Raw genomic sequence first — 24,117 nt, 5'->3', positions numbered from 1 at the left:
CTATAGGATTTCTCACTGAACCTAGACCTGACAGCAAAAAACCCCAGTGGCCATCCTCTCTCTGCTCCCCATGGTATTGAAGAGGGTCAGGCACACATAGCCACTAATGGCTTTCTTTTCCTTTGAGACAGTTTTACAATATAGCCCTGAGAGACTAAGCTCACAGAAATCTGCCTGTCACTGCTTCTTGAGTTCTGGGATTAAAGTTGTGCACCACCATGCTGGCCTCTACACATGGTTTTGATATGGATGCTGAGAATTCAAACCTAGGTGCTCACATATTTGTGCAGTAAGTTCTCTTACACACTGAGCCATCTCTCACCTTTATTATAAACTTTAATTTACACATACTCACACACACATAAAACTATAAATGTTTAAGCATTTTCAAGGTTTAGTCATGTCTGTGTGTGTGTGTATGTGAGAGAGAGAGAGAGAGAGAGAGAGAGAGAGAGAGAGAGAGAAAGTTTATGCATGTGTGATATGTAGTAGGTACTCCAATGTGTTCATGGCTGTTATTTTAGCAGAGAGCCACAGCCCACATGTGGTAGTTAAAGAACCACAAACTCAAATGTCTACCTTTGCTTTCCAGTAAACAGGGTCTTTTGTTCTTCATCAGGACATACAGCAGTTTAGTTGGCTTATGACCTTCTACATCCCATCTCACTTTTGGAGTACTAAGATTACAAACATCCTCCAGCTTTGTGCAAGTTCTGAGAATCTAAAGTCTACAGGCTTGCAAAGCAAACACTTTGCCCTACAATAGGCATGTCTCCAAAGCAATGAAGAGGCTTCTTAGCTACTAACTGAAGTTATGCATTAGATGGCTTTTTGCTAGTTCTTGTTAACACACAAAGTGATGGGTTTTATTATGGCATTTCCATTCAGGAATGTCATACTATATTCTGTGCACTGGAAACACCACTCAAAAGATCTGCCAATAGGAAAATGTCATCTTTACCTCTTCTTGTCCAAATTGCTCCATAGAGTCACAGTACACTTCACTATCTGAATCACTTGTTAAATGGTGTATTCCTGAAGCATCTTCACTGGGATCTTCATTTCTATCTAAATACAAACAAATGTCCAGACAGTGTAACTATACTCTAAGACAAGAAAAATATATTTTCATTCATTTTTAACAATTCGGCATTATACTCATTCTGGGAGAGAAATCGGTCTACCAGGATGGTCTCAAACCTCCAAGGTTCCTGCCTCAGCTTCTGAAGTGCTGAAGTTACACATAGTCCACTCTTCCTGATTCCAAGTCATGGTTTTTAAATAAGCTTCCAAAACTTTATCTACTTAACTGAACAAACTTCAGCTAGACTCAGGCAGTTAAGGCAGGAGAATGATCAGCAGTTCTAGGCCACCAGGTCTACAAAGCGTGATCCTAGCAAAATATACCATGGCTCAAAGACTAGGGGAGCTGGCGGCCAACCTAAATTCAGTCCCCAGAACTCACATGGTAGAAACTCAAGTTGTCCTTCCTGACCTCACAGACCCTCCACAGACTTACCATGGTACACACAGCACACATGATGAACAAAATGAAAAAGAAACAAATGTAAGAAAATGCCCTGACTCTAATTCACTGTGCTTCAAAGCAACCAACCCTTACAGTATTAACAAACCCTAAGAAGATATTACTAAACATGAAAATTTAAGTCCTAACTGATTTCTAACCATCCTAGAACTAGTAAGAGTGTTTTAACTGTTGGAAAATGATTGGAGAGGATCACGTGAGGACAATACCTTGGTGAGCACAGACAATGGTGTGTCCTGTCTGCTGAGAGCTCTCATCTCCAGGCTTTTCATCTTCACTGCTTCTGGTGCTCCGGGAAGAATCAGTATGAATGTCACTCTGTATATCCTGAACAAAGCTACCTTTATAGCCATTGGTAACAATGATTTCCAAATTCTTATCTGCTGATTTCTTCAGCGTTTTCTTATCTTGTATGGGAAAAAAAAAGAAAGGAGATGTACAAAAGTACCCTGTAGCCAGGCATAATGACTTAGCTTTTAATCCCAGCACTCAAGAGGCAGAAGTAGATGGATTCTGAGTTCAAGGCCAGCCTAGTCTACATAGAAAGAAAAAAAACATTTTTTTCCCTAGAATCACTAGTCAATTCCCAAACTACCAAAATCCTCTGAATGGCTTCCCATCTAGATAGGAGAAATGAGTGGCTCCTTGCAAAAGGAACTACTACATACCAAAGCTCACCCAAAATTCACATTAACTTTTCAAAATGCTCCCATTCCCCACCACTATTCCTCCTCCTCTTCCTCCCCTCTTCTTCCTCCTTCTCCTATTCCCCCTCCTCTTCCTCTGCTTCCTCCTCCTCATCTTCATCATCTTGGGCAACAGAGATTGCCCAGCACCCACGTCAGACTCACAATTGCCTAGAGCTCCTGCTACAGAGGATCCAATACTTTCTGCTAGCTCTGTAGGCAACAATACGCTCACATAGACGCACACGAAAACAAAATAAATCTCCATATGGAAAAAAAAACCATTATCTTGCTCTTTCGTTTGGTTTCTGTAGGTATTACAGCACTACTCACAGAGACTGCCTCCCAATCACTGAAATTAAAGGTGTCCACCACCGTGAAAAAAACCCAGTTTTGGTTTTTCTGAGAAATGGTTTCACTATGTGTCCTTAAATGCTCTATTTTCACTTTGGGCTTCTGGCACTAATACAGTCTGAGCAGCCGTGCTGAGTACCTTTAAATGAAAAGATGTGTAGCCTTTGCTGGAAAACAGAAAAGAAATGGGAGGGGAAAAAAGAGGAAAAGAGAAAGATGTGATTCTATTCAAATAAAAAAAAAAAACAGAATTTAAGTGTTGACGCATTATGTAGATGTCAAAAATTCTCATGGCAATAAGACAGTGAAAACAGGAAGAGAAAGAGGAGAGAAGAGGAAGGAAAGAAAGAAGTTGTCTCCAGAGATTGCTGAGTATTTGGGTAGTTAGAATTAGAATAAAATCAACTCAAAACACTGAGGCAGTGTTTCGGATAAATTAAAATTATAAGTACTGGAATAGAGAGACGGCTCAGCGGTTGAGAACACTGGTTGCTCTTCCAGAGGGACTGGGTTCTATTCCCTACACCCACATGGCATCTCACAACCATCTGCAATTCTAGTCCCAAATTCCCTTTTCTGGCCTCTGAGGGTACTGCACACACATAGTACACAGACACACATGCAGACAAAACACGCCTACACATAATAAAAGTAAATACCCTTTTCTTAATTATATGTCATTGTATGCAGAACATTTGGAAAAGTAGGTTACTCTTGTCCACCCTAAGCTAACTCCTATTTGATTGATGATTCATTAAGGCTGGCTACCTAGATAGTCCATAGCAGAACTTTTTTTTTAATTTATTTTCCTTTTTTTTAATTAGATATTTTCTTCATTTACATTTCAAATACTATCCCAAAAGTCCCCTATACCCTCCCCCAGCCCTGCTCCCCAACCCACCCACTCCTGCTTCCTAGCCCTGGCATTCCCCTGTACTGGGGCATATGATCTTTGAAAGACCAACGACCTCTCCTCCCACTGATGGCCAACTAGGCCATCCTCTACTACATATGCAACTAGAGACACAGTTCTGTGGGGTACTGGTTAGTTCATATTGTTGATACTCCTATAGGGTTGCAGAACCCTTTAGCTCCTTGGTTACTTTCTCTAGCTCCTTCATTAGGGGCCCTGTGTTCCATCCAATCGATGACTTCAGCATCCACTTAGCAGAACATTTTGATCCACTGAAGACCTTGATAGTACAGTCAATACCCCAAATGCTGCCACATGCATTAATCATATACAATTTTTTTCAAAAATCAGCACAAATTTTCTCTTGTCCTTTTATCAAGTACAAAATTATTATTAGCTGTATTAACCAGGTACCCAACACCTACCATCACTGCCGCTCTGTTCTGCTCCTTTTAACTCTTCTTGGGCCTCTTCTTCTTCAGACTCAGCCCCACTATCACTGCTCTCTGCTTTACCATTAACAGCTTTGGCATTTGAAGAGGTCAGAACATTACCAAGATCTAAAACATGAAATAAAAACATGGGTCAGAGGTTAAGAGCACTGGCTATCCTTCCAAGTTTTGGTACCCACATGGTGGCTTGTAGCTGTCCATAACTCCAGTTCCGCTTACATACACAAAGGCAAAACACTCATACACAGAAGAAAAAAAAGTACCACCTAGTGACTCTTACACATTACCAAGTAGAGCTGCAGCACAAGGTACAATCTTGGCTAACTCTGGAACACAGCTTCTTTGTGCTCTCAGACAACACTTCCCAGACAATTCCAGATCAATGATGCTGGTCTCTTCTTAATCACCGCTAATTTCTTAGCTCCAGCTAACCAGTACCAATTGTCCCAGTAGTTCCTTCTATTTTTCAGTCTAAAGCCCAAGCTACATGGCCAACACTGCAGAGTTCTGCCACTTGCTGGGGCTAGAACGTGGCTCCCTTGTTCTATTACATTATCACCAGCTTTCTGTTTTCCAACTCCTTCATTGCCTAAGTTTGGCTGTCCTGGAACTTGCTCTGTAGACTGACTTTGAACTCAGAATTTCTACATGCCTGCCTCCTAAACACTGGGATTAAAGGTGTGGTCTTCCAACCCTGGATTTAAATTTTTCCTCACCTAGAACTTGCTCTGTCTCAGGCTGACCTTGAACTCACAGATCTCTGGCCATTGCCTCCTGGGATTAAAGGCTTGTGCTACCATGTCTGGACCTAAATTTAGCTGGGTGGGATCTTGCCCCAAGGTTACTAGTCCCTTAATTCAATTTAATCTCCTTGGACACAGGATTCAGCTCCATTTCACTTCCTGGTGCCCCTTTAATATTTGAAACAATTTTATATTTCCCCTTTCTCAGCTTGCTATATGCTTGGTTTAAGCGTTCTTCATGAAACTTAACCAGAGAACAAAGTCCATGATGGCTGTTTCTGAGACTTTCTTTGTCAATGCAATTAATCTGAGTCTCTTTACCTTAGCTTCAGGCAGACTCTTCAGACAAGGACAAAAAGTAGCCATATTTTTCACCAAAAATACCATAAAAACAGTCTCTAGGCCACATATTGACATTCTCCACAGAAACCTGGGTCAGGTTCACACAATTCAAGTTACTCTCAGAAACAAAATTTTCCATATTCCTACTAGGATAGCCCACTAAGCCCCACTAAAGCATTCCACTGCTTGCCAAATCCAAAGTCCCCAAATCCACATTCTTCCAACCAAAAGCATGGTCAGGCCTATCACAGCAATACCCAGGTCCCTGGTACCAACTTCTGTCTTAGTTAGGGTTTTACTGCTGAAACAGACACCATGACCAAGGCAACTCTCATAAGGACAACATTTAATTGGGGCTGGCTTATAGGTTCAGAGGTTCAGTCCATTATCATCAAGGTGGGAGCATGGCAGCATCTAGGCAGGCATAGTACAGGAGGAGCTGAGAGCTCTACATCTTCATCTGAAGGCTGCTAGTGAAAGACTAACTTCCAGGGAGCTAGGGTGAGGGTCTTAAGCCCATGCCCACAGTGACACATCTAAAACAAGGCCACACCTCCTAACAGTGACACTAGCTAGGCCAAGCATATAGAAATGATGACAACTCTATACATTTATAACTACACAAATTCCTTCAATTACCAGTTTACAACAAAAACTATAACACTGTCTTAACTACCCTTTTTAAAGCCAAGGGAAAAATTAATTTTAAAATTGACATCAATTGAAAAAGTTGGAGATAAATGAGCTACATACATAGTAAATGAAAAACAATTTGCTAGCCTGTTGAAAACATCAATATACTATTTTTAGCCCTATCAACAGTCCCCTTAATAGTATAGCTGGACTCCATTTTAATCGTTTGTTAGATAAAGTCTCACACTACAGCCCTGACTGGTTTAGAACTTACGATGTAGATCAGACTGGGCTCAAACTTGTAGTAGTCCTTCTGCCTCTGCTTCCAAAGTGCTAAAATGACCGGCACACAGTCCATCCAGCTAATTTCTTTCTATTAGACAGAGAATGCTACAGGAATCTGTACCATCATCCTTGCACGGGGCTGTGCTAAGCACTGTACTATTCAGTTTAGCATCATCCTTGCACGGGGCTGTGCTAAGCACTGTGTTATTCAGTTTAGCGCTGTGCTGCTGAATCAGGCACTATTTACTTCATTTATTTATTTATTTATTTTCTTATCTTTAGGGTTTGGGGTACAGAGACTAAGATCTACCTGCCTCTGCCTCCAGAGTGCTGAGATTAAAGGAATGTCCCACCACCACCACCCAACAAGGCCTCCATTCTTATTTAAGTCCACCTAACTAATCAAACAGAAGACTAACACTTCAAGCCTATTTTCTATGATAGAATCATGTCATCTCCATAGGTTGTTTTGTAGTTCTAAGAATCAGACTATGGGTCTTATCCCATGATAAGAATAATGTTCACTCCCAGTCCTCAGGTATTTACTGTATTACATACCAAAGGCCTTTTTCCTAGGGTCTTGTGTATGCTAAGCATGACAGTACCTTTTTTTTCATTTTCATTATTAAAATAAGAACAAGAAAAAGTTAAAACAAGTGCGCACGCGCGCACGCGCACACACACACACACACACACACACACACACACACACACACACGCAAAGAAACTCCACCAGTGGACATCTTCATCAAATGTAACAAGAACCCCACAGGGCTGGTGAGATAGCTCAGTGGTTAAGAGCAATGACTGAGTCATTGAGTTCAAATCCTAGCAATGACATGGTGGCTCACAACCACCCACAGGGGCAAATGCTGTACTGTGCTCTTAGCAGCCTTATCTGTGATAGCCAGAGCTGGAACCAATTCAGATGCCCCACAACAGAAGAATGGATACAAGAAACGTGGTTTATGTATACAATGGAGTACTACTCAGCTTTAATAGCTGAATGAGAGCATCATGAATTATGCAGGCAAATGGATGGAACTAGAAAATATCGTCCTGAGTGAGGTAACTCAGACCCAAAAGGACATGCATGTTCTCACTAATAAATGGCTATTAGCCAAGAAAGAACAGAATACCCAGGATAGAATCCACAGAACTCAAAAAGATTAAAAGCAGAAGGGCTCAAGTAAGGATGCAATCTTGGGGATGGAAGGTGAGGGACCCTCTAGAAAGTACCAGAGACCTGGGAGGTGAGAGACTCTCAGGAATCAAAGGGATGGATGGACCTTAGATGAAATGCCCAACAGTGGGGAGAGGAAACTTGTAGAGTCCACCTCCAGTAGAAAGACAGGGCATCAAGTAGAGGGATGGGGTTGCCATCCCAATCAAAAACTCTGACCCAGAATTGTTCCTATCTAAAAGGACTGAAGGAACAAAAATGGAGAAGAGACTGAGGGAATGGTGATCCAGTGACCAGCTCAACTTGGGATCCATCTCAAGGGGAGACTCCAAGGCCTGACACTATTACTAATGCTGTGATGTTCTTAAAAACAGGAGCCTAGCATGGCTGTCCTCCAAGACGCTCAACAAGCAGCTGACTGAGACAGATGCAGATACTTATACCCAACCAAGGCTGGAAGAAGCTGAGGAGGGTGACCCCATAAGGAGACTAGCAATCTCAATTAACCCGGACCCCTGAGATCTCTCAGACACTGAGACACCAACCAGGCAGCATACAGGAGCTGGTCCAAGGCTCCCAACACATATATAGCAGAGGACCGCCTGCTCTGTCCTCAGTGAAAAAAGTCTCACCTAACACTTGAGAGACTTGAGGCCCCATGGAGTTGGGAGGCCTGGGGGGCGGGGAGGTGGTGGTGTGTGGGAGGGAGGACTTGGAGGGGGGTAACGACTGGACTGTAAAAAAATAAAGTAATAAAAAAATAAAAGTGGTAAAAAAAACAAAGAATACAACAGAACTTCTTTAACCTCACAGAGCAAAATACCTTGAGAGATTGGCACAGGGGTTAATAGTACGGGCTGCTTAGGATCTGGATTCTATGCTGAGAACCCACATACTCATAAGTGGTTGCTCATAATCACGGAGACTGAGGTTCCAAGAGATATGATGCATTAGGCACACAAGTGGTACAAAGGTACACACGCTGACAAAACGCCCATATGTGTAAAATACAAATAAATAAATCTTTTCACTAACTGATCTAGGAGCTGGAGAGATGGGTCCATAGTTAAGAACACTGTATATTCTTCAAAAGGTCCTGGGTTCAACTCCCAGTACCCACACAGTGGCTCACAATCATCTGCAACTCCAGTTCCAGGGGATCTGATGCCCTCTTCTGGCCTCCAAGGGCACCAGGCATACAAGTGGTACACAAACACTTCCAGACAAGATATGCATATGCATAAAATTAAAAAATAATTTGTAAAAATAATCTGCTATTTATGGCATGCTCATATGTACAGAAAATTCTGAATACCAGAAACAAGAAGAAAAAAATAATCTCTGGTATGATAGCAGAGATTTTTAATCCTAGTACTTAGGAGGCTGAGGCAGATAAATCTCTTATGATTTCTAGGCCAGCCAGGGCTACAAAGTACGACCCTATCTCAAAAATGAATGGATGGATGGATGGATGGATGGATGGATGGATGGAAGAAAGCCATTAGAATAAATGGTAAATGCAAATGAAACATATAAGATTGATATAGCAAAACAATTCTATTTCTATTTAGTAATAATACATAACTAAAAAATTAAATTTAAAAAAAAAGCATTCAAATCTACAATACAAAAGAATAAAATACTATTAACAAGAGAAGATGAAGCTGGGTAGTGGTGACACATGCCTTTAATTCCAGCACTCAGGAGGCAGAGGCAGGAGGAGGATCTCAGAGTTTGCGGCCAGCCTGGTCTACAGAAGGAGTTCCAGGATAGACAGGGCTACGCAGAGAAACCTTGTCTCGGGGGGGGGGGGAAAAAATTCTAGTACTAAGAGGAAAGATGATGAATGTTCCAGGTCAGCCTCTTCTACATAGTACATTTTGGGCCAACCAGGATGGACTCTGTGTCATATAAATGAATTTGTAAGTAAGTACAGAAGCAGGAAGCATGAAAACACTCTCCTGTAGCCCCACAACCTGAGAGGTGGAAACAGACTGACCTGGTTCAAGACTATCCTCATCTATAGAATAAGTTCAAAGCCAGGGTTATGACAAGAAACTGTTTCTAAATAAATAAATATTTTACAAATAAGCTAAAAAAAAACACATTTAATCCATGGTATAAATAACATATTTCGTAAGACAAAATCATTTATGAAAACAAAACTGGACAGTGAGATGGCTCAGTGGTTAAAGGCTCTTGTTGCCATGACCAAGGACCTTAATCTGACCCCTAGGACTCACTAGGAAGAAATAGATAATCGAGTCCCACAGTTTGCCCTCTGACCTCTATCCTTGGCATAGCAGCATGAACGCACTAAATAAATAATATTTTAATTTAATAAAGAACACAAAAAACTATAAATTCTATATTTCTGTAATATAAAAATGAACCACTTGGCAAATTTTAATAAGGTTAAAACATACACTTTTGTTTCAGGAAATATTAAAAACTGAATCCACACTATTGCAGGCACGGTGCCAGAGGGCTAGCCAGCCATGCACTGCTGGGCAATGGCTGGCCTGTTATCTCATGGAGACTCTCTGACTCAGAGCTCCAAAATCTCTCCACCCAGTTCGCTAAGTTCCCACTGGGGGGTCACTGCCACACCAGCCCCATGCTTCAAAACTCCCCCAGCCTTCTGTGGTACACATCAGGCTAACCCATGCTTTGCCGCTGTACCTTTCTCTCTGGAACCCAGTCAAGTCAAGTGAAGGAAAACACCACACAAACTTAGTTCAGAAACAATGGTAACTCAATCCCTGGGCGTATCAGCTAAAATCCTAATCTTGTAAACCAATTAAATCTAAATCTTCCAGTGGTGCATCCTGATGGATTCGCCATCTAACCAGGAGACATTAGTAATTCCATCTTGTCCTTTCGCTACCCCTGTCCAAAAGCCCCTATCTCTCTCCTGCATCCTCTCTTCCTCCATCCAACCCAGAAGTCCTGCCTACTCCCCCAGTGACTGACTCCTTTATTCATTAGAGGAAGGTTCACAAGAAGTCACCTGAGTATGTGACTCATTCCAGACAACCCCACCTGGGAAAATGGAGTTAACATCAAAATACAACAGCACCAGGGCCATCCACAACACACAATACAATATGTGTGGTTTGGATAACAATTTCTAGATGATAAATTTATGTTTTATATATGTGTACAGAATTATTTCCCTGTACACTTTTCATTATTTATTTTTCTATTAGTTGTCTTTAGTTATTTAATTTTATTTTATATTTGGGTGTTTTGGCTGCACATATATCTATGCACCATTTGCATGCCTGGTACCCTCAGAGGTCAAAAGAGGACACAAGATTCTGTAGAACTATAGTTAGAGACAGTTGTGAGGCACCATGTCAGTGCTAGAAGTGAACCCAGCACCTCTGGAAGAGCAGTCAGTGCTCTTAACCACTCAGCCAGCCATCTCTTCAACCCCATTACTTATCTTTACTTTTATGTTTGCAGGTATGTGAGTATGAGGGTATTCTATGTGTGTGTGGAGGTGGCCACAAAGCCAAGATGGCACCCAGTGATGCCTTAGAGCCAGAGTAATAGGCAGATATAAGCTGCCTGACATAGGTGCTGGGAATCATACTTGCTCCTCTGCAAAATAGGATGTGTTCTTAACCACTGAGCCGTCACTCCAGCACCACTGCCTTGGAAACTTTAAACAAAAGTTTTACATGGATTTCATTATTCCTACCTTCTAGGTACTTAGAGATTTTCTCCAATCGGACTGGCATGTGAAAGTAAAAGAGAAAATTAGACATATAGGGGTTAGTGTATGCACAATATATCAGCTGCTGAGTTAAGAGGGAAAAGTAACACAGCACTACGTGGGATTAAACACGCCTGTGATCCCAGGTACAGGGCAGTGAGGAAGGAAGCCAGCCTGCTCCAACCTTGTTCATGAGATGGTGTGGTTTAAAAAGAAACAAAAATCATACAACCTGAGGTCAAGTCAGAACTCTTGCTGCTCTTTTTGTCTTCTACAATCTCGTAAAATGGACCTATAACATGCAGCAACTCTTCCACTTTCTCAGTCATGGGCATGGTTTCAATAATCTGTAAGTAAGAGGAAGGAATACTGTAAAATCACTAACTATTAAGTTGATCTGTAGTTATATAAAATCTTTTTCCAGTTTGTCAATAATTTTCAGATTTGAAATTCATTAGCACATAACCCAAAGGGAATACATTATATATAATGTATATAGACTACATTTTTTTCAAGCAAATTAAAGATATATATACTAAAGATCTAAAAGATTTCCTGGGGCTGGAGAGATGGCTCACCTGTTAAAGTGAACTTGATATTCTTAAAGGGGACCCAGGTTCCGACCCAGCACCCACATGGTGGCTTACAAGCATCTATAGTTCCTCTTCTACCCTCTGAGGGCTCCAATATGCATGTGCTCCACATACACTTGGGCACACACACATACGCATAAAGAAAATATTTTTTATTTTAAAAGTATTCTCACTCAAAGACACAGGCTTCATGTGAAACTATGTGAGAATCTTTAAGTTGTACATCAAAAACGGGTGTGGCATAGCACTAGAATAAAATCCTCTCATATCCACTGTTTGATACTAAGGAAGGTTTTTTTTTGTTGTTTTTGGTTTTTTGGTTTTTTGGTTTTTTGTTTTGTTTTGTTTTTTCTGAGACAGGGTTTCTCTGTGTAGCCCTGGCTGTCCTGGAACTCATTTTGTAGACCAGGCTGACCTCGAACTCAGAAACCCGCCTGCCTCTGCCTCACTAAGGAAGTTTCTAAAAGAACAAAAAGCAGGAATTGATAAACACTTTGACACCTTCAAGACTATGGGACAATTTAGAATCATCCATTTGTTTGGTTTTAGTTTTGGGTTTGTTTTGTTGTTGTTGTTTTTGGGGGCAGGAGGTACACAGATCTCACTTTGTTGCCCTGACTGTCTTGGAACTCCCTATGTAGGCCAGGCTGGTCTTGAACTCACAGAGATCCTCCTGCCCAAGAGTCCAGGGTGCTAGAATTACAAGTGCAAGTAGTTGTAATTACTCGTTTCTTTCTCACGTTAAACTGTGGCTAAACCATTACTTTATAAAACTGAATAGAAAAATAATGAATAAAGATTACTGTCAGTTCAACTGAATTATATAAATATATCTTGAAAATTATATATGATTTGAGGTTAAGAAAGGTCATCAAGCGGGGCAGTGGTGGGGCACACCTTTAATCCCAGCACTTGGGAGGCAGAGACAGGCGGATTTCTGAGCTCGAGGCCAGCCTGGTCTACAAAGTGAGTTCCAGGACAGCCAGGGCTACACAGAGAAACCCTGTCTCGAAAAAAACAAAAACAAAAAAAGAAAAAAAAAAAAAGAAAGGCCATCAAGCTGGCTCAGTGAACAAAGGCACTTGCTGCCAAGGCAGACAACCTGAGGTCAACATTGAGCACCCATACAATACAAGGAGAGAACCAATCCTTACAAGTTGGCTCCTGAGTGTCTTACGTGCACTATGACACAGATACACGCAAATAACTAAGTATAACTTTTTAAAACACTTATCAAACTGCAATGCCTTTTGACTTTCTCTGCTTTTGAAAGACTCCTTTGTGTTTATGCTAGTGATAGTGCTAACAGCAGAAGAATTAAACTCTGCCCTCTGTGCTAAAGTCTACTAAATAAAAGTTGTGAAATTGTAACAAAGGGCACAACAAAGGGTAGCATAGTCAAGACTGAAAAAAAAAAAATTCTGAAATTTCCACATAGAAGTTGTTGAAAATCCTCTGGGGTTGGGGAGACTAATTCCCTTATTAACTGATTTCTTTTATGCTCAAAGGCAATTTCTTTAAGATCATCAGACTGAGCTGGACATGTAGTTCAGTTAACAGAGTGCTTCCCCAGCATGCATGAAGCCATGGCTTCATGATCTCCATGATCTCCAACATCACATAAAACGGGGCTGTGTGGTACCCATCCATAAGGTCATCGTCTGTCACTTGTCAACGCTGAGGCTGCTTAAGTTACATAAGACCTTGTCTCCAAAAAAAAAAAAAAAATTAATCACAGGTGCTGGACATTTAGTTTAATTAGTAGATGACTTGACTGGCATGGTTTTAATCCCACCTATTATCACACACACAAAAAAAAGTAAATTCAAGCTCCTTTGAGTATTTTTTATTCTCGGCTATAAATTATTTTCCCTACCTTTTTCATTTCTTCAACATATGCAATCATGGCTTCTTCTTTAGTCATATCACCCAGTGAACTCCAAGCATCCCTAGAAATGAAAATACAAAAGTAATAACAAGAAATACTTGATTTTTGACCTAGGCATCACAGTTCATGCCTGAAGCCATCAAAGAATGCAGTAATGCTAAGTGCAGAAATGGGTATGAGTAGAGAAGACCCTATGGAGTGAGCTAAACAGCTCTCAGGGCGGCAAACATCAGACCTCTCTTGTTTACAGATCCTAAGCTTCAACAGAAGCTCACGTCTGTGCTGATGCCATCAAAGGTCAGGGAAATGAGGAACAAGGGGACTCAGGAAAAAAAGGGCAAGGGGAGGAGCATACCAGAGTATGGAAGGAATGTGCTCAGAGTATAGTACATACATGCATGCAAATGGCCGTATGAAACCTTTTATAGTCATTTTTGAAAGTATAAAAAAAAAAATAGCAGGGCGTGGTGGCACACGCCTTTAATCCCAGCACTTGGGAGGCAGAGGCAGGCGGATTTCTGAGCTCGAGGCCAGCCTGGTCTACAAAGTGAGTTCCAGGACAGCCAGGGCTACACAGAGAAACCCTGTCTCGAAAAAAAAAAAAAATAGAATTTTAGGGCTAGCAACATGGCTCACTGGTTAAGAGCACTGACTGATGTTCCAGAGGTCCTAAGTTCAACCAGCAACCACATGGTGGCTCACAACCAACTGTAATGGGATCTAATGCACTTTTCTGGTGTGTCTGAAGATAGCTACAATGAACTCATATATGTAAAATAAACAGTCAAAAAATTAGAATTTGAAAACATTAAACATTAACCTATTAACATATGTATAGAGTACAGAAGACTATAAACTATTCATAAATATTTCCTAAGGACCCTCTCAAAGGTTTTAAGAAATTTTAAAATTTTATTAGCATGTGTATAGTATACCTACAGGAGTTTATGTGCACCACTTGTGTGCAGGAACTCACAGAAGCCAGAAGAGGTTGTTGGATTCCTAGGAGTTACAGGCAGTTGTGAGCCACCATATGGGTGCTGGGAACTGAACTTAGGTCCTGTGCAAAAGTAAACACACTTAACCACTGAGCCATATTTCCAGCCCCAAAGATCTATTTTATTTTTTTGGATCATATTATGTGAGCCTGAGTGTGTATGTGTATCATTTACATGCAATTGCCCTCACAGGCCAGAAGAGGGCATTGTATTCCCTGGAACTGGAGTCCCAAGCAGTTGTAAGGCATCTAGTATGGGTGCTAGGAACCAAACCCAAGATTTCTCTCCAAGAGTACCAAGTGCTCTTAGCCAATGAGCAATCTCTCCAGCCTCAAAAAAAAAAAAAAAAAAAAAAAGAAAAGTTTCATGTCATTGTAAAGAATACTAACAGTAATGAATAGTTTAGAAGATTATAAGAACTCTGAAAGCCATGTTGTAAACAAAAAAACATTTTGGTTAAAATTCCCCCATTAATTTTATTAATGCAACCAATTTATATATTAGAACTAAGGATGGACCAGGACTAAGGACCTAGTTCAAGTAGACAAAAGTACTTGCCTAGCATGCAACAAGGCCCTAGGTTCAATCCCAAACATGGAATAAGTTAGCAACTGTATTTCATGGTTGTAATCTTGCCTGTAACCCCAAATTTGGGAAGGCAGAAAGGGAAAGCAGAAGGTAGGCCATCCTCAGCTACATGTGAGTTTTAAAATGAGACTGTCTCAAAATAACCACAAATCCTGTCTTCATACATTTTTCTTAGAAGGAGTTAACTCTGACAATCTGGGGGAAAGAAATTATTTCCTCATCTGTGACTCTAATGGTTTAACTGTTTGAAAACATGATGCACTAATCACCATACTCTATTAATAAAGTATAATCCAAATCAACCTTTGTCAGATACTTGTAAATCTGCAGTAATATTTACACATATCAAGATGTTCACAAGTATTAGTCAATTTAGAAAATAGAACAGCATCTAGATATTTCATGACTCTTTTAGCCATGACATTAACAACCAATATTCTTCTCAAGGGTCAGAAGTCACTTTAGACCAAAGTTAATGTGGCAGTCCCTGAGTCATTCCTTGTTACACATTACCTTCAAGTCTCAAAGCAAACAATTCACTTGACAAACAAAAGCCACTATTTTCCTTGGCAGCTCAAAGAGATAAGAAAAAGTTGGGTTTTTTTGTTTTGTTTTGGGGGGTGGGGGTGACCTTATACTCACTATGTAGCCCAAACTGCCCTTGAATCCCTGATCCTCTGAGACTGCTAGAATTACTGAGTTGTACTACCAACAGCAAAGATGGGAGATGAGTCTGGGAGTAGAGGAAGGAACCTCTACAAAAGAAAAAGAAAACTAAGTACAAACATTTTCTGAGTTTTCTATCTGTAAAGTACCTACTCACGACATTTTGCTGTTTTTCTATCTTCCCCAAGATTTTCCTAATTATGTAAAAGTATATTAAGAACTCTTTAAAAATAAAATTGTAAGAAATACCTAGGAAGCTTTATGGACAAAACATATAGGTAACAGCTATATAATTAACTCATTTAAATGAAAAGTCTTTCTTAGCTCTATAAATGAAATTACCATTTATATCTTCCAATAGGATCCCAGAATCCAGGCCGTGAAAGTTTACAGGGTCCTTCAGTTGCCTGTTTGTAGAAGCTATAGAACTTAAGCATCATTTCATTTGTTGGTTGGAATGATCCTATGGGAAACATACATTAAACACAGATCACTTGGAACTATCACTTATAACATAAAGCCCTGTATTAGCTTAGCCACACACACTTAGTAATTTTCTGATTTGGTTTGGTTTAATTCAGATGCAGCTCAGTCATGCCTGGACCTACTATGCAACCCAAACTGGCTTCAGGTTCACAGCAATGTTCCTGCATCAACTTCATGAGTGCTGAGTTAAAGCAGGAACAACCACACCTGGGCTACAGCTCCTATGATTTCAAAAAGTTCTGCAAGTTCAGACTTTTAAAAACAGTATGAGTTCAATACATAAATTAACAACCATTTTAAAGATGTAACTAAAATAGCCAGCAAGTGTTACATTTAAAAAAAAATATGTGAAGACCATTTTGAAAGAAATTAATGATGGTCAGGCAGTGGTGCAAACCTTTATCCCAGCAATCTGAAGGCAGAGGCACGTGGATCTGAGTTCGAGGCCATCCTAGTCTACAGAATGAATTCCAAACAGCCAAGGCTACACAGAGAAACCTTTCTCCAAAACAAAAATGAAAAACAAAAAACAAAAAAATGAAAAGAAAAAAAGAAAGGAAGGAAGGGAGGGAGGGAGGAATAAATTAATGTTTCCCAACTAGCTCTCCCAAAGTCCTTTATCTGGGGAAAACTTGAAATTTGGCCAACGTAACCATGTTGCTTTTTCACTTGGGCCACTCAATTCCCACGAGAGCTTTACTTTCCATAATAAGTTAGTATACATTTTAAAATTTTTGGTTTTTTATGTTTCTAATATCATATCTTTTTGATTTTTGTGTTTGTTTCTTTGTTCTGATTTTTGAGACAGGGTTTCTCTTTGTAGCACTGGCTGTCCTGGAACTCAATTTGTAGACCATACTGGCATTAAATTCAGAGATCCACCTGCCTTTGCCTCCCAAGTGCTGGAATTAAAGGCATGCACCATCACCACACCGCTAACATTTTCATATTTAAAACTCACAAATTATATAAGCAAGTACTGTAACTTACAATATTCAATAGAAGTCATAAATTTAAATATTAATATTTTAAATAACTATTATACCTATTAAAAGACTAATTGTTCATTACGGTTCTAAAAACTGTATTGCAGGAAAATATAATTAAAGGTTTAAGAAGTTTCATGACCTACTATTAAATAGGGGAAGGAAGAAAGCATCTTTAAAAGGCTATAAACAGAGGCTGGAGAGATGGGTCGGTAGTTAAGAGCACTGGCTGTTCTTGCACAGACCCTAGATTTGATTCCCAACACCTACGTGGTAACCCACAACCATGTATAACTCTATCTCCAGGGTATCTGATAATCTCTTCCAGCAGCCATGGGCACTAGACACATAAAAGGACACGAACAATCAGAACATTCACACACTAAAAAACAAAAACAAAACCCAAAAAAAACCCACCATATACAATTATACCTAAATAAGTGTGTGTGCATGAGTAAATAATACAGTAATACATATCAGAACTCTCACTCAGCACACAGGAAACAGAAGCAAGAGGGTTACAGGCAGTTGGGCAGCATGGGATGAGCAGTGGGGCTACACAGTATGGTCCAGGCTAACATAGTCTACTAAGCAACACTCTATCACCTACCAAGTACAACACATATGCATTAAAATGTTCAGAGGCGATGTTTCTGAATAGTAGGTAGGTATAGAGATTATTACTTCATTTTTCCTTTTTCTGCTTAAAACTTGGTTTTGTTTTTTTAATTATGTGTAAGTGTTTGTGGTGGTTTGAATAGGAATGGTCTCCCAGACCAGTATGTTTGAATACTTGGCCTAAAGGAATGGCATTATTAGGAGGTGTGACCTTGATGGAGTGGGTGTTGGCTTGTTACTGTGGAGGCAGGCTTTGAGGTTTTATGTGCTCACGCTATGCCAGTGTGGCACTCTGTGGTTTCTGCTGCCTGTGGATCAAGATCAGCATCCCTGATGCTGATGCTTAACTGCTGAGCCATCTCTTCATCCCAGTGCTTAATACTTTTCAAAAGCAAAGATTTTTATTAAAAGTAATAACTAAAAAGATAGTTTGAAGATAATAGACTATATATATCAAGCATCACATGCAGCAATCAAAAGCTACTAGGTCTTTTTTAAAAAAACTAGAAATTACAGCATAGTCAAATTGAAAACTAGTAGTTCAGGTTTGGCAAAGAGTGTATAATTAATTCCAAAATTGCCATAATAACTACCTATATATCAACATTCAGGATTTTTTTCTTAGGTATAGTATTCTAATAAGATAGTTATTTTTTATAGAGCAAAGAATAAAAACAGAAAAACCACAGTTAGAATGAGTTAATAGCACAAATTTAAATTTAAAAATTCAAAAACTGTAAAAGGGGGAGGTGGGTGAGACAACTCAGCACATCCAAGGCACACGTAACGAAGACACCATGGAAAGAGAAAATTAACTCCTATACATTGTCCTCTAACCTCCACAAGTGATACATACACACAGTAAATGAAATAAAAAACTTTAATTAAACAACTTTATCTCATATCTTCAGTAAGCTAACAAAATTTACAGTTTACTGGCTTAGGTAAATGGTACATATTACAGTGTATAAAAACAAAAACTGAGAATATATATTAAATATACTAAGTGTAAGACAGCATTACTTCTGTCCTAAGGATGTTCCTATGACATAAGCAACAGATGTGTTTAAATTTACATGTCTAATAACTAAGAGTCTATCAATCCTTACATAATTAGGTTTGTTTGTAATTTTATTTTTTCAAAGATTTATTTTATGTATGAATACACTGTAGCTGTCTTCAGACACACCAGAAGAGGTCATTGGATCCCATTACAGATGGCTGTGAGCCACCATGTGGTTACTGGGAATTTTTTTTTTTTAAGATTTATTTTATTATATTTAAGTACACTGTAGCTGTCTTCAGACACACCAGAGAAGGGCATCAGATCCCATTTCAGATGGCTGTGAGCCACCATGTGGTTGCTGGGAATTGAACCCAGGACCTCTGGAAGAGCAGTCAGTGCTCTTAACCACTGAGCCATCTCTACAGCCCTGTAATTTTATTTTTATTTGTGCACTACGATTATAGATATGATCTACCATGCATGGCTTATACTAGTTTATTTATTTAACTGCTTATTTATTTGTATTTCTTTATTTATTGGCAGTATTGGGGACTGAAGCTTGGCCTTCAACATCCTAAGTAAGTGCATGCCAGTACTGGAGGAGGCCAGAAGAAGGCAGTGCACTCCCCAGAGCTGAAGTTATAGGTGGGATGGGCACTGGGAAATAAACTTGGGTCTTCTAAAAAGCAGCAGCACTCTTAACCAAGGAAGCACCTCCCTCACCCTCATTACTGTAAACTATAAATAAAAGTTAGGCAAAAAATAACAACAGCTTCAAGATCTCATTGCAAAATAATTCAAAGCCAACCAAATAATTTAAAATAACTCTGGAAAGACAGCATAAAGGCAGAGCACTTGCTTCGGATGTTGAAAGGCCAAGGTTCAATCCCAAATACTGCCAATAAGTAAAGAAATACAAGTGAACAAGTCACTAAATAAAGTATTACAAGCCATGCATGGTAGAGCACATCCAAAATCCTAGGACTCAGAAGCAGGAACAAGAAAATCTCCCAAATTTGAGGCCAGCTTGAGGTACACAGCAAGTTTTTGTCTAAAAAACAAAATACAAAAAAAAAAACTACAAAGATATTTAGCATCATTGTAGCAGATGTTGTTCAGATATATCAGTTAGCTTTAGGGACAGTGCATTAAGTGCTGACTAGCACACGTGCCTTTTTGTCTTTTTCCACAGGGAGGGGGGTTGTCTCTATTATTGATAGCTTCATGCCTGCTAAATGCCTACTCTGTCATCCAGCCAGGCCTGCCCCCACCCTTTTTTCTTTGAATATTAAACTCAAGGTCCCTGGCAACCTCTATCACTGAGACACAGCACACCACATCTGTTGCAAGGTCCATTTAACAAGTTTATCTTAATTTCTCAATACAAAAAAAAACAAAACAAAAACAAAAAACAAAACAAAACACCTTGGATCTTGCTTTGTAACCCAAACTGGGTAGCCTGCATTCCATTATATATAGATTTCTTAATACATAGAATATAAAATAATGAAGTAGTAAGAATAGAAAGATTGGGTCTAACATCAATTTTCAAAGATATATCAAATGCAGGGCTTAGAGAAGTGAACACACTACTTACATGAAATTCTGAAATCATACCTTCCTATAAATACTCCTAGTGGAACATTTAAAAAATCTCCATATCTGGAGCTGGAGAGGTGGCTCAAGTGTTAAGAGCACTAGCCACTCTTCCAAAGGACCTGCGTTCAAATCTCAGCGCCCACATAACAGTTCATGATCATAACTGTAACTCCAGTTCCAGGGGATCGGACATTCTCACACAGACATACTTGGGGGCAGAACACCAATGTAAATAAAATTTAAAACAATTTTTTTAGTAAATGTCTAATTGAGTTCTTATGCTATTTTCTTTTTTGTTTTTTGAGACAGGTTCTCATTATCCAGATCAGACTGGCCTTGAACTCGTAAGATCCAACTGCCTTTGCCTCTGGAGTCCTGAGATTAAAGGCATCCATCACCACACTGGTCTTATTACTCCTTCCTTCCTTCAGCTTATTTGGACTTACCCTTTAGTCTTCACTGTGTTCTCCTCCAATACAAAGTGAAACATAGACAACACCATGGAGCCTAGAGCTTCTACACAGTAAGCAAGTGATCCACTGCCAAATCAAAGCTCCAGCCCTCCTGATCCTCCAAGAAAGCTGGCATCGCAAAGCAGCCTGTGCCACTGATTCTGAAGGTGTGCAGGAACTAAATAAGGGCTTTGTACATGCCAACACATGCCCTACAAGCTTCCAAAACTATGCCTCCGGAAAATTTCTTACTGGAATGAACTATGCTTACTACTAATTTTTTAGCCAAATGATGATACATGAAAAGTGGGAAGATAGCTGGGCAATGGTGGCACACGCCTTTAATCCCAGCACTTGGGAGGCAGAGGCAGGCGGATTTCTGAGTTCGAGACCAGCCTGGTCTACAAAGTGAGTTCCAGGACAGCCAGGGCTACACGGAGAAACCCTGTCTCGAAAAAAAAAAAAAAAAAAAAAAAAGAAAAAGAAAAGAAAAGTGGGAAGACATTAAATACTATACAAATATAGTAATGTTATGTTTGACTTGGCCTACAAATCTAGCACACACAATAAAAATGCTTAAGATAATTTTAATCTAATTTATTATGAAAAGTAAATCACAATGCAAATGGATATAAAATTTCAAAGTAAAAGTCTCTCTTCCCAAGCTTCTCTATTTAGAACACTGAAAAAAAAATTTAGTGATGGAAAAAAAAATCCTTAACACTGGTCAGACAAAATTATAAAAAGTTTTACAAGCTGTTGCCAGGATACACACAAAGAAAACCGTACCTGACACATCATAGTCAAAATAATCATTTTACACGAGAATATAGTTGTCCTTTCCTTTCCGCTTCATATCAAAGTTTCTGAAGGTTCGGATTACACTTTTGAGTTAGGTAGCACCAGACATCCCTCCCCAGTTTTTGTTTTTGTTTTTTAACTTTCCCAAATCCACAGTCATTAAGTGATAAGACTTGTTCTCAAGAATATAAACTACTTAAAACCTAGATAATACGTCGCCTTTGGCCTCAAAAATCAGCGGTAATTAATTAGCATTCAATACCATTCTTTCAATTACATTTCTTTCAATTACATTTCTTTTAATGACAGAGCGAGAGGGGGCGCTAAATAAGGTAGACTAGAAGCAGCTGGAAAAGGTCTTTTACCTAGAGCCCACTGCACATACCATTTTTCGGCAAACTCTGGATCACCTTCACGGCCGCCTCAAATCTGGTTTCATACACTGACGGTGTGTCCGCCATCTCCAGCTGCCAGCGCCGGCCTCGGTCCCAAGGTCTGTCCGCGGTAATCACACAGCAGCAGCAGCACCAGCTTCCCCAAGAGCCTGCATGAAACTGAACACCGAGCGCAGCAGCGGATTAATGACAGGAGCATAGCTGGTCAATTCCCCTTTGCCTGCCCAATCAAGGCCACATCAACTCAGGTGGCCCGGTTCCTTCCTCCTTCGTGGGGCGTGTCTAAGAGTACATCCCAGCCAACAAAAACAGCCAAACAACTCACCGCGAGGAAGAGCATCTCTAGCAGCAGGCCTTGGAGGTTGAGCCGCCCGTGATAGCGGACCCTTTCTCCCACCCGGAAGATGCCGGCCAACCAATCACACCCCCCATTCCTGAGAAGTTCTGCCGTCGGTGGGCAGCCGCCCCACAGCCCCGCCCCAGAGTCACCGGAGGACCCACTAGCCTCCGCCGCCGCGGCCGCCGTGCAGCAAACCCCACCCACCCGCTCCGCCGCGGTGACGTGCACGGGCTGCGCGTTCTCAGAGGAGGGGAAAAGAGGCTGCAAGGCGCTCCGGCTGGGGTTGGTCTGTGGAGAACCCGGTGCTTGTTTATGTTCGGGCTGAGGACAGCAAGCCTGGTGACGCGCTAGGATTCTATGCCAGGTCCTAAAGGTGGCCCCTGGATACCGCTAGTGTTTAAAGAAAAGAAAAACACAAGAGTCGGTGGTCCTCAATGCCTAGCCTCGGGGTTAAACCGGAGAAGGGAGTGAATCATAAAAGTGGCTTCAAAACTTCTTTTGACATTTACTCTCTGTGACCTAGGAGAAGGCACTTGACCTCTTCTGTGGATATACAACACGCTAAAGGGGAGAAAGGGAGGATTAAGGGCAAGGATGGAAGGGCTTAGCCCTGGCCCCCAAGTCTGGGACAGCTTTCACCGTCTGGCCCCAAGGGTGGCCGCGGAGAGAGCAAAGGTGAGCGGTGGCGGCCTGCTGCGCAACACCTCCACTACCCACTCTCCAGGCCCAGGAGACAGGCACAGCCACGTCCAGCTCCGCCGGAGGCTAGGGATGGAGATGGTCGGTGAACAACGTAATGCCCGCGTTGTAGGCACTTAGGAAGCTCCCCGCAGGCGTAGAGTGCCGTGGCCTGGAAATCTCAAGGACGCCCCGCTGGGAACGTCAGTTTTGTCGGTTTAGGATGGGTTGGGAAGATTACTCGTAAAAATCTAGTTGCGAACTATAAGTCACTCTTCCCTTGGAGCCGCGATGTCGGCATTTACCTTGATATAGCCAAATGACTGGCAAGGCCTGTCCGTTTTGTCTCGACGCCTGCCCCGCACCTTGCCCCCGCGGGCTTATGGGAACTGTAGTCCCCCGGCGCTTCCGGACACCTTCCTCTGTAGGCTGGCGTAGTCCCCCTCCGGTTCCGGTTCGGTTTTTCCTTGTAGCCCACCCTTCCTGTGTGTGGCGGAAGTTCCTTTCTTCCGGATTGCGTTTGGGGCGTCTCCGAAGTACTTCTTAAGCTTCGAGCAGAAAGGAATCCTCTGACATAGCTTGTTTATCTGGGTATTGAGAACAGTGTCGTCTGAAGAGTTCTTTCAGGGCTCATGCGGCCTGTATTCAAAAGTACCCCAGAAACAGTTCCGGACTCACTGATCGTTTAATCAAAAAGACCAAAGGCACTGGAGGAACGCAGGCTTCACTAGAGAACCGCTCCCTAGTACTTCACCGCCTTCATATGTGTGATGTTTGGCAAACGTATGATCTGTTTCAAAAGCACTGTAAGGTGTTGATAGATGAGGAAATGATAGTTGACTTGCCCAAGGTCCTAAAATTTAATGATTTAGCAAGCGAGTGTCAGTCAAATCATAAAACCTGCTATGAATATGTGACTTGTCCTAATCATGTAAAAGGGAAACACAAGTTTTCTAACCTTCTCAACATGAGAACGCTTTGTGTGTTTATCTTTGCCTCACCTACTCTTTTCTTGAACTTGGGTGCTTCTCAGTCACTCCTAGTATACTCAGGTATATATATTCTGAAAAAGTGTTGGGTGTTTATTTTTAATACTTGATTTCGACAACTGCTCATTAGACTTATGTAATGAGCTACCCTACTGGTTCTGTAGATCATTAGTTAC

The 24,117-nt window shown here is 40.8% G+C and overlaps 1 protein-coding gene across 15 annotated transcripts in view; it reads right to left on the bottom strand.

Annotated features, from left to right (window-relative positions):
* Window positions 1-23,378, bottom strand: part of Acbd5 (acyl-Coenzyme A binding domain containing 5) — a 46,348-nt gene extending 22,970 nt beyond the window's left edge. For 3 of the 15 annotated variants that reach the window (NR_149742.1, NM_028793.3, NM_001102436.1), the window contains exons 1-8: window positions 23,258-23,343; window positions 21,925-22,093; window positions 15,934-16,054; window positions 13,328-13,400; window positions 11,091-11,205; window positions 3,925-4,059; window positions 1,756-1,953; window positions 962-1,068 (exon numbers count right to left, since the gene is read on the bottom strand). Coding sequence is in view for 14 of the 15 variants with exons in the window: in NM_028793.3 (NP_083069.1) it covers window positions 962-1,068; window positions 1,756-1,953; window positions 3,925-4,059; window positions 11,091-11,205; window positions 13,328-13,400; window positions 15,934-16,054; window positions 21,925-22,000 (825 nt within the window). In the remaining variant the exon portion in view is untranslated. Of the gene's footprint in view, window positions 1-961; window positions 1,069-1,755; window positions 1,954-3,924; window positions 4,060-10,843; window positions 10,877-11,090; window positions 11,206-13,327; window positions 13,401-15,933; window positions 16,055-21,924; window positions 22,094-22,259; window positions 22,473-23,257 lie in introns of those variants that run through there. The other 12 variants (NM_001355637.1, NM_001355638.1, NM_001102437.1 and 9 more) reach the window with 8 other exon arrangements.
* Window positions 23,379-24,117: the final 739 nt, after the last annotated feature.

The sequence above is a fragment of the Mus musculus genome, chromosome 2 (assembly GCF_000001635.26).
Source record: "Mus musculus strain C57BL/6J chromosome 2, GRCm38.p6 C57BL/6J".
Lineage (NCBI taxonomy): Eukaryota > Metazoa > Chordata > Mammalia > Rodentia > Muridae > Mus > Mus musculus.
Note: the sequence above shows the minus strand (reverse complement) of the source record. Positions and strands in the feature narration are given on the sequence as shown.